The 14597-nt window shown below is 45.8% G+C and overlaps 1 protein-coding gene across 1 annotated transcript; it reads right to left on the reverse strand.

Annotated features, from left to right (window-relative positions):
• Positions 1-11437: 11437 nt before the first annotated feature.
• On the reverse strand, positions 11438-13868 carry GJB1 (gap junction protein beta 1). Its single transcript, XM_059678478.1, has 2 exons — positions 13795-13868; positions 11438-12960 (listed from the first exon to the last, which is right to left on the reverse strand). The coding sequence occupies exon 2, from the start codon at positions 12942-12944 to the stop codon at positions 12093-12095; it is 852 nt and encodes a 283-aa protein (XP_059534461.1). The 5' UTR covers positions 12945-12960; positions 13795-13868; the 3' UTR covers positions 11438-12092.
• Between the last annotated feature and the right edge of the window lie 729 nt (positions 13869-14597).

Genomic DNA, 14597 nt, shown 5'->3' on the forward strand with positions numbered 1-14597 from the left:
TAGCTCAGTTGGTTATAGTGTCATTCTGATACACCAAGTTTGTGTGGGTTTGTGGGCACATACAAGATTCAACCAATGAATGCATAAATAAATGGAACAATACATCAATGTTTCTCAAAATTAATAAATAATTTAAGAAAGAGATTATAGGGAGTTTACATCAGAGTTTTCTGAACAAGGTGACATTTGACCTGGGCCTCAGTAAGTGGGAGGAGTTGGGGACTAGCACAAGCAAAGGCTGAGGTTTTTCCAGTCAGGGAATTACAGGATCAGATCTGTTTTAGGGAGAAGATCCCTAGAACAATATGGAGGACAGGGGTGGTAGCAGGTCTGAAGGCCAGGAGATCAATAAAAAGAGTATGGCTGAGAAGTTAACGTGGGTATAAGCATAACCAATGGACACAGACAGTAGGGGTGAGGGCATGTGCTGGGGGGTGGGAGTGGCTGGGAGGTCAATGGGGAAAAATGAGGCATATGTAATACTTTAAACAATAAAGAATTTAAATTTTTTAAAAAAGCCATCCTGAAAAAAAAAAAAGTTATGTGGGCCTCAGTGGGAGCTGTGGGGATACAGAAGGAAAAGAGAAAATGGATTCAGATGAATTTAAGACATGAAGGCCAAGTCTGCAGGATCTGGGGGAGAGGAAAGAATTGTACATGAAGCCCAGACTAATGTAGCTCAGTTGGTTGGTTGTTGTCTTGTGCATCAGAAGGTCGCCGGTTTGTTTCCTGCTCAGGGCACGTGCTTGGGTTTTGGGCTGTATCCCCTGTAAGGGGTGTGCAGGAGGAAGACAATTGATGTTTTGCTCTCACATTGATGGTTTTCTCAAATAAAAAACATTTTTTTAAAAAAGAATTGTACATGAAGTAAAAAAAAAACCCCAAAATAACAAAAAACAAGAAACAAAAAAGAATTGAACATGAAGCATAAATCCCATGTTTTGATTGGGAGATGCCTTTACCCAAGTTGGAAAATAGATGGGGTTTTGTTTTTATGTTTGTTTTTTGTCTGAGGAGTTGGGAGGTAGGAAGAGGTTGGTAACAAATTGAGGTTTTGATCATGTTGGGTTCAAGACTATATAAACATCCACATGGTGGGCAGTGTAACATGGCATAGCAGAAAGAACACTCAAACTTGAATTTTTAATCATATCTCTGCCACTGAAACTTGGGCAAGCCTACCTCTTTGAGCCTTACCTAAAAATGCATTTTTACTCTGCCCTGACTTGGGGAACTTGTGAATGTCAGTGAGAAAATGCATGTGAAAAGTAATATTTATGCTAGATGTTACCATTTAAAAAAATATGTTTTTATTGATTTCAAAGAGGAAGGGAGAGAGATGGAAACATCCATGATGAGAGAGAATCATGGGTCAGCTGCCTCCTGGACACCCCATACTGGGGATCAAGCCCACAACCCAGGCATGTGCCCTTGACCAGAATTGAACCCGGGACCCTTCAGCCTGCAGGCTGACACTCTATTCACTGAGCCAAACTGGCTAGGGCTAGATGTTGCCATTTATACTAGGCAGTTGGAAATGTGGGTCTGAGGCATAGAAGAGAGACTGTCTAGTTTTTCTAGCTTTATTGAAATACAGTTGATATATAACACTGCCTAAGTTTAAAGTGTACACTATGTTGATTTGATACACAAATGTTGCGAAATGATGGCCACCATAGTGTTAGCTAATACCCCCATCCTATCATATAATTACCATTTCTTCTTTTGTGGTGAGAACATTTAAGATCTATTCTCTTAGAAACTTTCAAGTATATCACACAGTATTGTTAACTATAGTCACCATGCTGTATATTAGAGCTCCAGAACTTACTCATCTTATAAGCGAAAGTTTGTACCCTTTGACCAACATCTCCCGATTTAATTTATATCCCTTCCAGCCCCTAGAAACCACGATTTTACTCTCTGTTTCTCTGAGTTCAGCTTTTTTTAAAAAAAGGTACATTCTTATTGATTTCAAAGAGGAAGGGAGAGGGAGAGGAGAGATAGAAACATCAATGATGAGAGAATCATTGATCGTCTGCCTCCTGCAAGCAGCCTACTGGGGATCGAGCCCATAACCCCAGCATGTGCCCTGACTGGGAATTGAATTGTGACCTCCTGGTTCATAGGTCGATGCTCAACCGCTGAGCTACACTGACCAGGCAAGTTCACCTTCTCTAGACTCCACATATAAGTGAGATCACAGCTGAAACCGGTTTGGCTCAGTGGATAGAGTGTTGGCCTGCAGACTGAAAGGTCCCAGGTTCGATTCCCGTCAAGGGCATGTACCTGGGTTGCGGGCATATCCCCAGTAGGAGATTTGCAGGAGGCAGCTGGTCGATGTTTCTCTCTCATCGATGTTTCTAACTCTCTATCTCTCTCCCTTCCTCTCTGTAAAAAATCAATAAAATATATTTTTAAAAAAAGAAAAATAAGTGAGATCACATAATATTTGTCTTTTTCTGTCTGACGTTCACTTAGCATAAAGCATGAGGTGTCAATTAAGAAGTCATCTGCAAACAGCTCCTAGCTGAAGCTGTGGGAGAGGACAAGATCACTGAGGGGAGTAATAGAATGAAGAGAGAAGAGGACAAAAATGGTACCTTGGAAAAATATCTCCAGTTAAGCAGAGAAAGGAACTGACAGGGAGAGACCAGAAAAGTGGGAGAAGCCCCAAATCTGCCAGATGCCAAAGGCAGAACTATCTGATGAAAAACTGTCTCATACCCCAGGCCAAGATGAAGTCTATTAAATTTGCCTTCTCCCTCTCCCATCCTCAACAGGGCTCAAAGTCACCTGGCTCTCCTACCTCTTTCCCCTGCTGGAACAGAGAAGTGTCTGATGTCATTTGTTCAACTAGATTTAGACTCTGTGCCCAGCCTTGTGCTGGTCACTAGGGATATAAAGTTGACTAAGAAGCTGTAGTCTGCTCTTGAAAAGTCCCTAGTTTGATAGGGAGGACCAGGCCTGGGACTAGGGCAGGGCAATCAAAGTACTTAAGGCGCAAAATATAAGGAGGCACTCACAGCTGGGACCATGCGTGTACAGGATTGGCATTTGCACAACCCTGAGAGTGAATGCCTCCTGAAATGTTGCACCCTAGGTGCCTCAATTGCCTCACCCTAGTCCTGACCCTGGAGAAGACTCACATGTCAATAGAATGACCAGGGCAGAATGTAATTGTACTTATTCTCTCCCAGGAAAGCAAGACCACAGAGGTGACATGGGTGCTGGGTTTTCATGAAGAGTGAGCATAGCTTGTAAGGCAGAATAAAGGTGCAGAGATCAGTGTGCACAAAGGCATGGAGGTATATGAGAACGTGGAATGTCTTCAGGCAAGGGTGGTTGGGTTGCAGAGGAGGTGGAGAGGGTGCAGTAAAAAAGGTGAGCAGTGGTGAGAGGTGTTGCTGAGAAACTAGGGATCAGGTTGTGAAAGGCATTGAAGGCCATTCCAATCCCTGCTAGGGTGACTGACCATCTCAGTTTGCCCACGACTTTCCCAGTTTTAGTGATGAAAGTCCAGCATCCTGGGAAAGCCCTTGGTCCTGGCAAACCAGAGCAGTCATGTTTTATCCTCAAAGCGATGAAAAGCCACAAAGAATTGGCAGGCTATGCTTCATGTTTCAAGTGACTCTAGCATGTCTGCGTGAGGTGGGGGAGAACTGGGTGCTGAAGAAATACAGGGGGGGCAGTGGAACAGAAATGTTCCGTGTTTTGCCTTCGGTGTCTGGCAGACATGAGTTCTAGTTCCCTAGCTTGGTCAATTCTTTCCTAGCCATGTGGCCTGGGCAAGTTACTTAACCGATGTGGACCTCAGTGTCCTACTCTTTATTTTTAAAGAAATATTTTTATTGATTTCAGAGAGGAAGGGAGAGGGAGAAAGATATAGAAACATCAATGAGACAGAATCATTGATCGGCTGCCTCCTGTACGCCTCCTACTGGGGATCGATCCTGAAACCCGGGCATGTGCCCTGATGGGGAATCGAACCGTGGCCTCCTAGTTCATAGGTTGATGTTCAACCACTGAGCCACACTGGCTGGGCTCCTCATCTTTAAATGGGGACAATCATGGTACTTACCTCAACCAGTGGTGAGAATTAAGGGAGCTGACTTGTTAGCACAGTGCCCAGCACACAGCAAGTACTTAATAAACAATAGCTTTTATTGTCCACATTATCAGCATGGCCTGAAGGAAGGCACACAATATGCTGAAGAAAAGCAGCTGAGAAGGAAAGGGACTTGATAAAAATTTGGGAAACAACATTACCAGCCTTGTTTCTAGGCTTACTGATTATATTTTAGTGTAAATGAGTGTTAGTTGGCATAAATTCTCTAAGGCATCTGCATTTCAAGACTTTTATCTCTAACTGTGGAATGAAAGGCTTTGTCCCTTGAAGGGAAGGTGAGGGGGAGGGGCAAGGCGAGCTGGTTGGGAAACCAAGCCTGTCTTTGAAAGTTGGTGAAAGTTGAGGAAGGAGCTGCCCTGTGTTCAGACAAGGAGGCAATCTGGAGCAAAAGGGCTTCTCCAGAGATCTCTGCCTGGAGCAGGATACAGAAGACCATCTCCATGAAGCAAGACAATTTGGGTAGTGCAGACAAGATGGAGAGAGACAGTTATTCAGAACCCGTGCCCTCTGAACCCTTAAATCAATATAAACTTTTGAAATCACCATTTCTCACCCTTGACCTTTGGGATCCCCACATGCACATGTTGTTTTTCAGCAAGTTAATATTTAGGGATATTATTTCAAAATGAGCTTCTCCCATCCCACCCCACCCCACCCTGTGTCCTGAAGTACTCCCTCAGGCAACACAGACTACTTATTTTGTTATAAAGGAAACAGCACAGATTTTGGATTAGCATAAGTCTACGTTTTAATTCTAGCTCTGCAGCTTTAAGCTGTGCAACCTTTGGACATATTACTTACCTTTTCTGAACCTCCATTCCCTCATCTGCATGTATGGGTATAGTAATAGCTACCTCACTATTACTTAGATGATGTATGTAAGTGCTTAATTTAGCACCAAATCTGGTCCATACTGTATGCTCCATAAGTAGTCTCCTTTCCTTTCATCCACCTGTGATTTCTAAGCTTGATAATAAAGTTTCGGACTATATTATGATTGAGACATATCCTTTTCTTTTCTTTTTTTTAAAATATATTTTATTGATTTTTTACAGAGAGGAAGGGAGAGAGATAGAGAGCTAGAAACATCGATGAGAGAGAAACATCGATCAGCTGCCTCCTGCACACTCCCCACTGGGGATGTGCCCACAACCCAGGTACATGCCCTTGACCAGAATCGAACCCGGGACCTTTCAGTCCGCAAGCCGACACTCTATCCACCGAGCCAAACCAGTTTCGGCGAGACATTTCCTTTTCATTAAAACTACAGCCCTGCCAAAACCGGTTTGGCTCAGTGGATAGAGCGTCGGCCTGCAGACTGAAAGGCCCCAGGTTCGATTCCGGTCGGGGGCATGTACCTGGGTTGCAGGCACATCCCCAGTGGGAGATGTGCAGGAGGCAGCTGATCGATGTTTCTCTCTCATCGATGTTTCTAACTCTCTATCTCTCTCCCTTCCTCTCTGTAAAAAATCAATAAAATATATTTAAAAAAAAAAAAACCAAAAAAAAACTACAGCCCTAACTGGTTTGCCTCAGTGCATAGAGTGTCGGTCTGTGGACTGAAGGGTCCCAAGTTTGATTCCGGTCAAGGGCATGTGCCTTGGTTGCGGGCACATCCCCAGTAGAGGTATGCAGGAGGCAGCTGATCCATGTTTCTCTCTTATCGATGTTTCTAATTCTCTATCCCTCTCTCTTCCTTTCTGTAAAAAATAAAATATCTACACTAATAAAAGAGAAACATGCAAATTGGTGTCACTCTGCTATGCCCACCAGCCAATCAGGATGAGTATGCAAATTAACTCAACAAAGATGGCGGTTAATTTGCATACCCAGGCGCCGAGCCAAGACTGAAGGCTCCGGCTCGAGCGAAGACTGAAGATGACTGAAGACTGAGTTGGCTTGGCTTCTCTGCTGCAGCCAGAGTGAAGGCCTGGGTCCTGGGTGCCAGAGGAAAACCAGTGCCAGCAGCCAGGGGAAGGAAGGCCTATTGCACAAATCTCTTCATGCAATGGGCCTCTAATATATATATATATATATATATATATATATATATATATATATACACACACACACACATATATATCTATACATATGCACATATACACATTGAGAATTAAGATGCTCTTCACAGCCATCCTGCCACATATATACACAAATGTGGTCATATATATTGTGACGTATGTATGCAAACATGCAGACTTGCTTACTTAAGCACACACATGTGACAATTGACAACCAAACAGTCAAGAAAGCATGTTAATTAGGTGCAACAAAGAGTTTAGCTCAGTGTTTGAATAAGTTGGTGAATAGCTGGAGGATGGAAAAGATGGGAAGATGAAATCATAACAGCACACACTTGTATAGAACTTACTATCAACTAGGCACTCTTCCAAGTGCTTTATATATAATCAGCACATTTATTCCTTACTATAGCCCTATGACATAAGGACTTTAATTATCTTTGTATGACAGATGAGGAAACAGAGGCACAGAGTGGCTGAGTAACTTAACTGAAGTCACACAGGTAGGAAGTAGACCATGCTCTTAATCACTATGCTATACTGACTTTTCAGAGAGACTTCCTTCAGTTGGAATGGAGAACAGTGGTCACCATCCTGTGTAAATTACCCTTTCTCCTTGAAGTCCACTGTTAAATCATTGCTCTTTCTTCCATAGTTCACCATCAACCTTAATGTATCTATTTGTGCAAAGGTCTGCCCTGACCTGGATCTCCTCAAGATCTCCACAGTCAGTCTATGATTATGAGTACAGAATTGCCTGTAAGTATAGTAGGGGCCTAATTTGGAAGTCACAAGAGTTGCTACATGTGATAGTTGAGAGTTCAAACTCCTGTGCAAACTTCCATGCACATTATATGAGTTCCTTTGTTAGGGGCAAAAATAGAATATTGGAGACTAGCTATTGTTATAAGAAATATTAATCATGCGTGGTTAATTGTAATTGCCTTGTTCTGATTAAAGAAAGGACATTCTAACCTGGCTGGGAGTTGTACAGCCCTGGGGCCTGACAGTCAACCTTGGACCTGGGAGTCAACCTTGGAATGGGGTCCATTCCCATTCAAGAACTACCTATTATCATGGAAAGATTAACAACCTTGTTGCCCAAACAATGGAATCCCGCCCCAGCCCCCATTGCCTACTTCCAGATGCCTGTAATTCCTACTTACCCATGTAACCATCATTCTATCAAATATAAGCAGCTGGTTTATGGTGGGGTCCAGAGCAGATTTTCTTAGGTGACCTGCTGCTCTCCCATAATGCTGGCATTACTGGAATAAATGCTCATATATGATTTAACCCTGTCTCTGTTGAATTAGCTCAAGTAGTGACAGGCAGCCTGGACCCATTGGTTGTCCGGTTTCACCTTCACAAACTGGCCCCAATCTACTTTGCCAGCCTCACTTCCTACTATGACCTCCACCAAATCCCATGCATTCTCTGTTCTAATCACACTGAGCACACACTACTCTTTCAAGGTGCTGAACCTAAGCACATGCCTATATTCTGTCCCTACTGCCCTTAATTGAACAGGCTAAGCACCTCCTGTATGTTAAGGTTATGCAAGTGATTGCCACACAATTTGATAAGCACTCTAATCAACATACACTACAATGTATGGCAGAAATTCAGAAGGGAAGGGAGACTCATTCTTGCCAAGGGACTGGGGAGGGTTGGCAAGGAGAAAGTTGAAAGCTTCACATAGTAAATGACATTTGAGCTGTCTTGAACAATTAGATATTTGCCCTCAAGGAAGGGGAAGGAGATGTCCAAATTATCTTTGGCTCCTCCATCTCCCCACACTCAGACATCAAGTCCTATTGTAGATTCTACAAAGTGTCTCTCACATCTGTCTTCTCCTATTCCTTCTACAACTGTCCTAGTTTTATGGGCCCTACCTAGACTATACATAGCTGGCCATTCTGCCTCTTCTCTTCCCAATCCCTAATCTACTTTCTGTGTGGCTGCCCGAGTGAACTCCCAAATCATATATCTGAAACTGGCACTCCCCCACTCATAACCTTTCCCCTACCTATAGGACAGTCTCAACCCCTTATAGTGACATATATGGCCCAACATAAGTTGATCATAGTTTATCTTTCCCACCTCACCTCTAGATATTCCATTCCTTAAACCTTCCACAGCAGATTATTAGCCTAAATCTGAAGATATGGTGTGATTTTTGCCCGCTTTATTTTCCTCCCCTACAATGGCGCAATCATATTCCCACCTGACAGGTTCTGCCTGGCCTAGTCCAGGAATCAAAGTGGTCTAGCTTGGTGGGTATTTATAGCCCCTTCTCTACCATAGGTTTGGCTTGGCATTGAAGTATTATGGAATCAGTAAATGGAACAGGCAGGCATTTCCATCTAGCTGCCACTGTGTGTACCCAGGCTATCTGATTGGGTCTCTGAATCAGTTCATGGTTGCCATGCCAATTCTCTATGGATACCTCAGCCTGCTTTGAAATCCCATTTCAGCTGGCTGGAAACTTGATTACTCTCCTAGTTCAGCCTGTCCCTTCATCCAAGAGCTGACTGTCCCTTTGCCCCCAGCTCCTGGCAGCTCTGCACACAGATGCCTCTAAGTCTAAAAGATCATAAATATCCCTAAAAGCCCCAGTACCATGCTCGAGAGTGTGTCAGTAACTCTTGTTATTAGGCCCTTTCTGCCACCTTTCAGACCCCTTAAATATTGACCCTTAAATGAATCATGCTCAAGGGAAGCTTGCAAAATCTCTTGGACTTTGCTATTTGGACTGCTGGCCGTTCCCTGGGGGAGCCAATCCTATTATTGCCAAGTTCTTTCCACTAACTCTAGCTTAGCTGAACTAGCCTCAGTCCTTTATGGTTCATTGCAAGTTTTAGCATGCCTTAAGGCTGTGGTCTTATGGTTCTGATACGATCTTACCTTACTTTAGGTTTTATAACCAACTTTTGAACACATCTTGTTTGATTCTCACAGAAGCTCAGAGAAAGAAGTAGAAAGGTTATTATCAACCCTATATTGCAGATGAGGAAACAGACTGAGAGAGGGTATTACCTGTCCAATAAATGGAAACCAAGGTTTCCTGATTCCAAAGTCCTCTTCACTACCCTAATCACTCAATACATTGTCTCCTGTGTGGCAGGTATTAAGCCCCATTTGCCTCCTGTTTCTCCCTTACACTCTTGTGACCAAAGCCTCAAATAAAAAAGTCAGGTCCAGGCCCTGGCTGGTTTGGCTCAGTGGATAGAGCGTCCGCCTGTGGACTGAAGGGTCCAGGGTTCAATTCTGGTCAAGGGCACATACCCGTGTTGCAGGCTCGATTCCCAGGTAGCCAATCAATGATTCTCTCTCATCATTGGTGTTTCTGTCTCTCTCTCCCTCTTCCTTCCTGTCTGAAATCAATAAAAATATATTTTTAAAAAAGTCAGTCCCGGGGTTACCCCTACTCTTCCTCCTCCCTCCCTGTGACGTGTGTACACCGGCTCTGCTCAAGCTTCCTTTGGCCTACTCCCACCTGGTTCAGGACACAAGAGTTAAGTGTCCTCCTTTTGGTTGTAACACCAGCTGGATAGCTTTTCTGTCCCACCACTGCCCCCTGGAGAGGAAAGCCTGGATCTGGAGTTGGTGCCTCTTTCAAAGAGGATTTGTAGAATTTATTTTTAAAAGAAAGGAGATTTCTGAGGTGATGATGTATTTAGCATTCCTCAGTGCAAGGAGGGCATGAAGTTTATTTGTGGAAAAAAGAAAATCTTTCTTTTGATGGCCTTTTGGGAAAAGAGTAGATGCTCTATGTGTGTTGTGTTATGGGTGAGGGGCAGATTGATTTCAAGAAGAAAAATAATCCCTCCCACCGTGAGGGGGTGTAGACCTCTCCTCTGACAGGGTATGATGTCGGTTTCTAAGGAGAAAGGAAATTTCTTGCAGGAAAGGGATGTATCTCTTTTAAGAGAGGAGGAAGCTCTCTCTCGGATTGCTGACTGTGGGGGAAATGACCACTTACTCTTTCTTTTCCTTTCTGAAGGAGAAGCAGCCTCGAATGAAGAAAGCTTCCATGCTTTCTGTAGGAAGGAGAGACTGTTTCTAGAGGAGAGCAATTCTGATAAGATTATGCCTGATTTTCTCTTTCCTTCTGTTCTTCCCACGGGAAGCCAGCACATTCTGAGAGGGAGTGGCAAAACCTTTTTTTCTGTTAGGAGGTAGGAAAGCTGAGGAGAGAAATTTGCTGTGGGGGGGAATTTTACTGTGAGGGGCCATTGGTGAGGGCGGCAATTCTGAGAGGGGACTCCCCAGCTCCTTGAGACTGGAGAAGACTTTTAAGAATCCCAGAGGCACAGAGTGTTAAAGGGAGCTCAGAGATGTGTGAGGCCAGCCCTATTTGCTCAAGGAAACTGAGACTTGGAGAAGGGAACACCTTGCTAATAAGTGACAGAAGCTGGACTGGAACACTGCTAGGTCAAGTCCCTGCCTGAGCCTTTTCCCACCACAGCTGACAGGGGAAGGGGAGGCTACTTGCTGCTTTGGAGAGTGATGCTATGCTGGTGAGGAAACCGTTGCTATGCAATATTTGACCTGGGGTGGAGTCATCTCTGGGGTGGGTGGCATTGATCTCTGGGGGAAGGAAACTGGGGAGGAGGGAAGAATTAGGGGCTAGGTCTCAAGGAAAGGGGTCAAAGTCACTGCATAATTGGATAGGTGGCTTGTGGGGCACTAGTTTGCCAAGAATGCTGAATTTCAAGGGAGAAAGGGGACTATTTCTCCCAGGAGTACAGAGGAGGGGCCTTCACCAAGGTACGGAGGGAATGTGTGCTCCTCTCTAAGAGCTGTGAAATTTCTCTATCATTTCCTGTGTCCCCAGAGGGTGTTGTCATTTTAATATTTTCAAATTCAGAGGACGGGGGCCAAGGAAACTTTTTGAGATATTTCTGTTTTCTAATATATTGTGGTCACATTTATAAAACTGCACACAATTATCAGAACTCAAAAAACCTTATACTTAAAATGGATAAAAAATTAAATAGAATCAGAGGAAGGGAGTAAGTGAATTAGATCCCAATAAAGATGTTATTAAAAATGGGGGGGGAACCCCAAAAGAAAAAACAACAGAACTCAGGGGAGAACAGTTCAGGGGCTGGTTTTGTGGGCCAGTAGGGCTGCGGTTTATCATTTGCAGCTTCAGCTCCTCAAATCACTGTTTTCTGCCACCCATTCTTTTCTTGATCAGCAAAAGCCAAGGCCAGCTCAGCCGAGAGAGGTCAGAGGTTACAGGAGAAAGAACTTGACAAACACACAAGCCACCCCTTCATTTACTGTAAAATCCTGTTTAATGTGTAACATTTCAGGCAGAGAGAGGCCTTGGGGACTAGAGGCAAAGGCAGCCCTGACCAACCCCCATTCCAATTTATCTGCCTGCTTCTTTCTCTCTCCCTAACTCCTCCACCCCAGATATGTCCTCTTTTTCCTTGAGGCTACAAGTGCTGCTCCTCTTTTTCTTGCTACCCTCCCTTCTCCACCCACAGGTCCACAGCACCCTCCCTTGCTCACTTCCCTCCCTATTGATGTGACTCCAGAAATAGGATATCTGACAGCACAGGGTTAAGATTAGTTTCATAATTGAAGATGTTGTCAGAGCATCCTATCTCTTATCCCCAGTGGCCCCAGGGAAGGAGAAGGAAGAAGAAGGGGTACAGGCAACAAGACCCTCAATAACCCACACCCTCAATAATCTTGAGCACTCAGGCTTCCTACCTCTTCAGCCCTTCAGGCAGCAGGCGGGGGGTGGGGGGGTGGAGGGGGTGGGAGGGTGGATGGGGGAGGAAGGGGAGTAGGGGGGAAGGAAAGTTTTGATGGAGCTCTCTCTCCCTGGCAGGTAGAGGCCAGTGCACTGGCAAAGGAGAAGGAGGCTCAACTCAGGCCTGGGCAGGGTGGGGGCAGGATGGGAGGCTGCCTGGTATGTGGCATCAGCAGGCAGAGCAGCGGTCACTCTTCTCAGCCAGCCCGGCCCCAGTGCCAGGGCTGCGTCGCAGTATGTCTTTCAGGGAGCCATCCTGCTCGCTCAGCAGCTTGTTGATCTCATTCTGCTTGTATTCAGGTGAGAGGCGGTGGCCAAAGCCTGAGCCCTTGCGGGAGGGCGGATTGGAGTGGCGTCGGGCCCGGCGGGCACAGGCCCGGATGATGAGGTACACCACTTCGGCCACGTTGAGGATGATGCAGATGCCGGAGGCAACCAGCATGAAGACAGTGAAGACGGTTTTCTCCGTGGGGCGGGACACGAAGCAGTCCACTGTGTTGGGGCAAGGGTAGGCCTCACACTTGACAAGCCGCACCATGGCGTAACCAGGGTAGAGCAAATAAAAGACGTACATGAAGGCAGCCTCGAACATCAGCCGGAAGACCACGCTGATGACATAGGTCCACCACAATGTCCCTGAGATGTGGACCTTGTGCCTCTTCACCTCCTCCAGATGTAAGGGGTCCCCATGGCCTTCAAGTCTCAGCATTTTCTTTTCTATGTGCTGCTGGTGAGCCACATGCATGGCCACGAGGAGAGCTGGGGTGGAAACCAAGATGAGTTGCAGAGACCACAGACGCACATGGGAAATAGGGAAAAAATGGTCATAGCAGACACTGTTGCAGCCAGGCTGCAGGGTGTTGCAGATGAAGGAAGACTTCTCGTCACCCCACACACTCTCTGCAGCCACCACCAGCACCATGATTCTGAAGATGAAGATGACTGAGAGCCATACTCGGCCAATGGCAGTAGAATGCCGGTTCACGCCACTGAGCACGGTGTACAAGCCTGTCCAGTTCATCCTGCCTCATTCACACCTGTAAGACATGAGCCACAAAGCAAGCTGTCAGAGAGCCGGGGCAGGCCAGTCACCATAACACCATCTGAACCCCCCCTCCCTCCACCAGGCCTTCCAAGAACCAGTGACAGGAAAGGAAGAAGGATAGTCATAACTTTCCTCATCACCCCATCTCCCTTGCCAGCCTCTCCTACTCACTCACTCACTCACTCACTCACTCACTCACTCACTTGACTTGACTTCCCTGAGCCCCATCTCCCATTTTTGCTTTCATCCAACATTCATTCCTTTCTAGTCCCTTTCTTTGCCAGGCACATCTTGTTCTGCCTTTAGCCATCCACTTTAGCTCCCCATCCTCCAGCTCCTAAAGTTTGAAGCTGGGGCAAACCCAAAAAGCCCTGTTACCTTGGGGAGCGCCTATCCCTGAGGCCACCCAGACAGGTCCCCTATGGTCTCATGTCTGTGCCGGGGGAGTGGTCCCTGGGTCCGCGCCTGCGTCCCAATTCATCACCACCCGGTGCTGGGGAGTCATATGCTGCTTTATACCCAGTGTCTGCACAATGGGACCTTTGTGGGTCTCTGAACAACGCCCTTTAGAATTCAGATCAAACGCCCTGACTTCCGCCCACCCTACACACAGAGCACTTGTGTCCCAGCGCCAGACACCCAGCCTGCACCCACCTGTTCTGTGCCCGCCCGGTCCATCGCCACACCACCCCATAGCCCCACTAGAAGAATGGCCGGGGCGTAGGGGGAGGAGATGTAACAAAGACAGGTACATGTAAGAGGGCACCAGAGAGAACCATGACATTCTTGGCCCAGGCCCTTCCCCATGACCCTGCTAGAAACTTACGGTCCGCTGGATTGTTCCTAGACTTAGATCTCCTCCAGGGTATGGGTGAGCTAGATAGAGGAGAGGAAAGGGAGCTCATGTTTATCAAGCCAGGAACTGTGTTACAGGCATTTTCTTATACATTCTTTCTCTCTCTTTTTTTTTTTTTTTAAATATATTTCTTTATTGATTTCAGAGAGTAAGGGAGAAGGAGAGATAGAAACATCAATGATGAGAGAGAATCATTGATCGGCTGCCTCCTGCACACCCCCTACTGGGGATCGAGCCCGCAACCCAGGCATGTGCCCTTGGCCGGGATCAAACCTGGGACCCTTCAGTCCCCAGGCTGATGCTCTATCCACTGAGCCAATCCGGCTAGAGCTACATTCTTTCTCTTGCTCCACCTAGCCAGCCTCTAAGGACTGTCTTTCCAGATGAGGAAGCTACAGCTCAGATAAGTTAAGTCACTCACTCAAGTCACACAGCTTGGAAGTGTTGGAGTAGGATGAAACACAAAAGGATCTGAAGCAGAAGTCTAGGTTCTTTCCACAGTATAGTTGTGCTTTTGCAGATAGTGTCAGCAAAAGCCAAGGCTAATGTTACGCATAAAAGTGTGAGCAATAAAGAAGCTGTTGACCTGTGAGTAAATTCCAAATCCAGTGTCATGGAGCATACCCTGGCCACCTCTCCTTGAGCTTCTGGAAAGGGAACCCATACAGAGGGTGGACAGGTGGATACATGGTGAGAGCAAGCCAGAACGAGAAAGAGAATCAAACAATCAAGTAGAAAGTTAGAAGATGGAACAGGTAAGAGTTACACAGCTT

The sequence above is a fragment of the Myotis daubentonii genome, chromosome X (assembly GCF_963259705.1).
Source record: "Myotis daubentonii chromosome X, mMyoDau2.1, whole genome shotgun sequence".
Taxonomy (NCBI): Eukaryota; Metazoa; Chordata; class Mammalia; order Chiroptera; family Vespertilionidae; genus Myotis; species Myotis daubentonii.

Coding starts and splice junctions, on each gene's coding strand:
- GJB1 (XM_059678478.1), bottom strand. CDS start 12,944: ATGAACTGGACAGGCTTGTACACCGTGCTCAGTGGCGTGAACCGGCAT.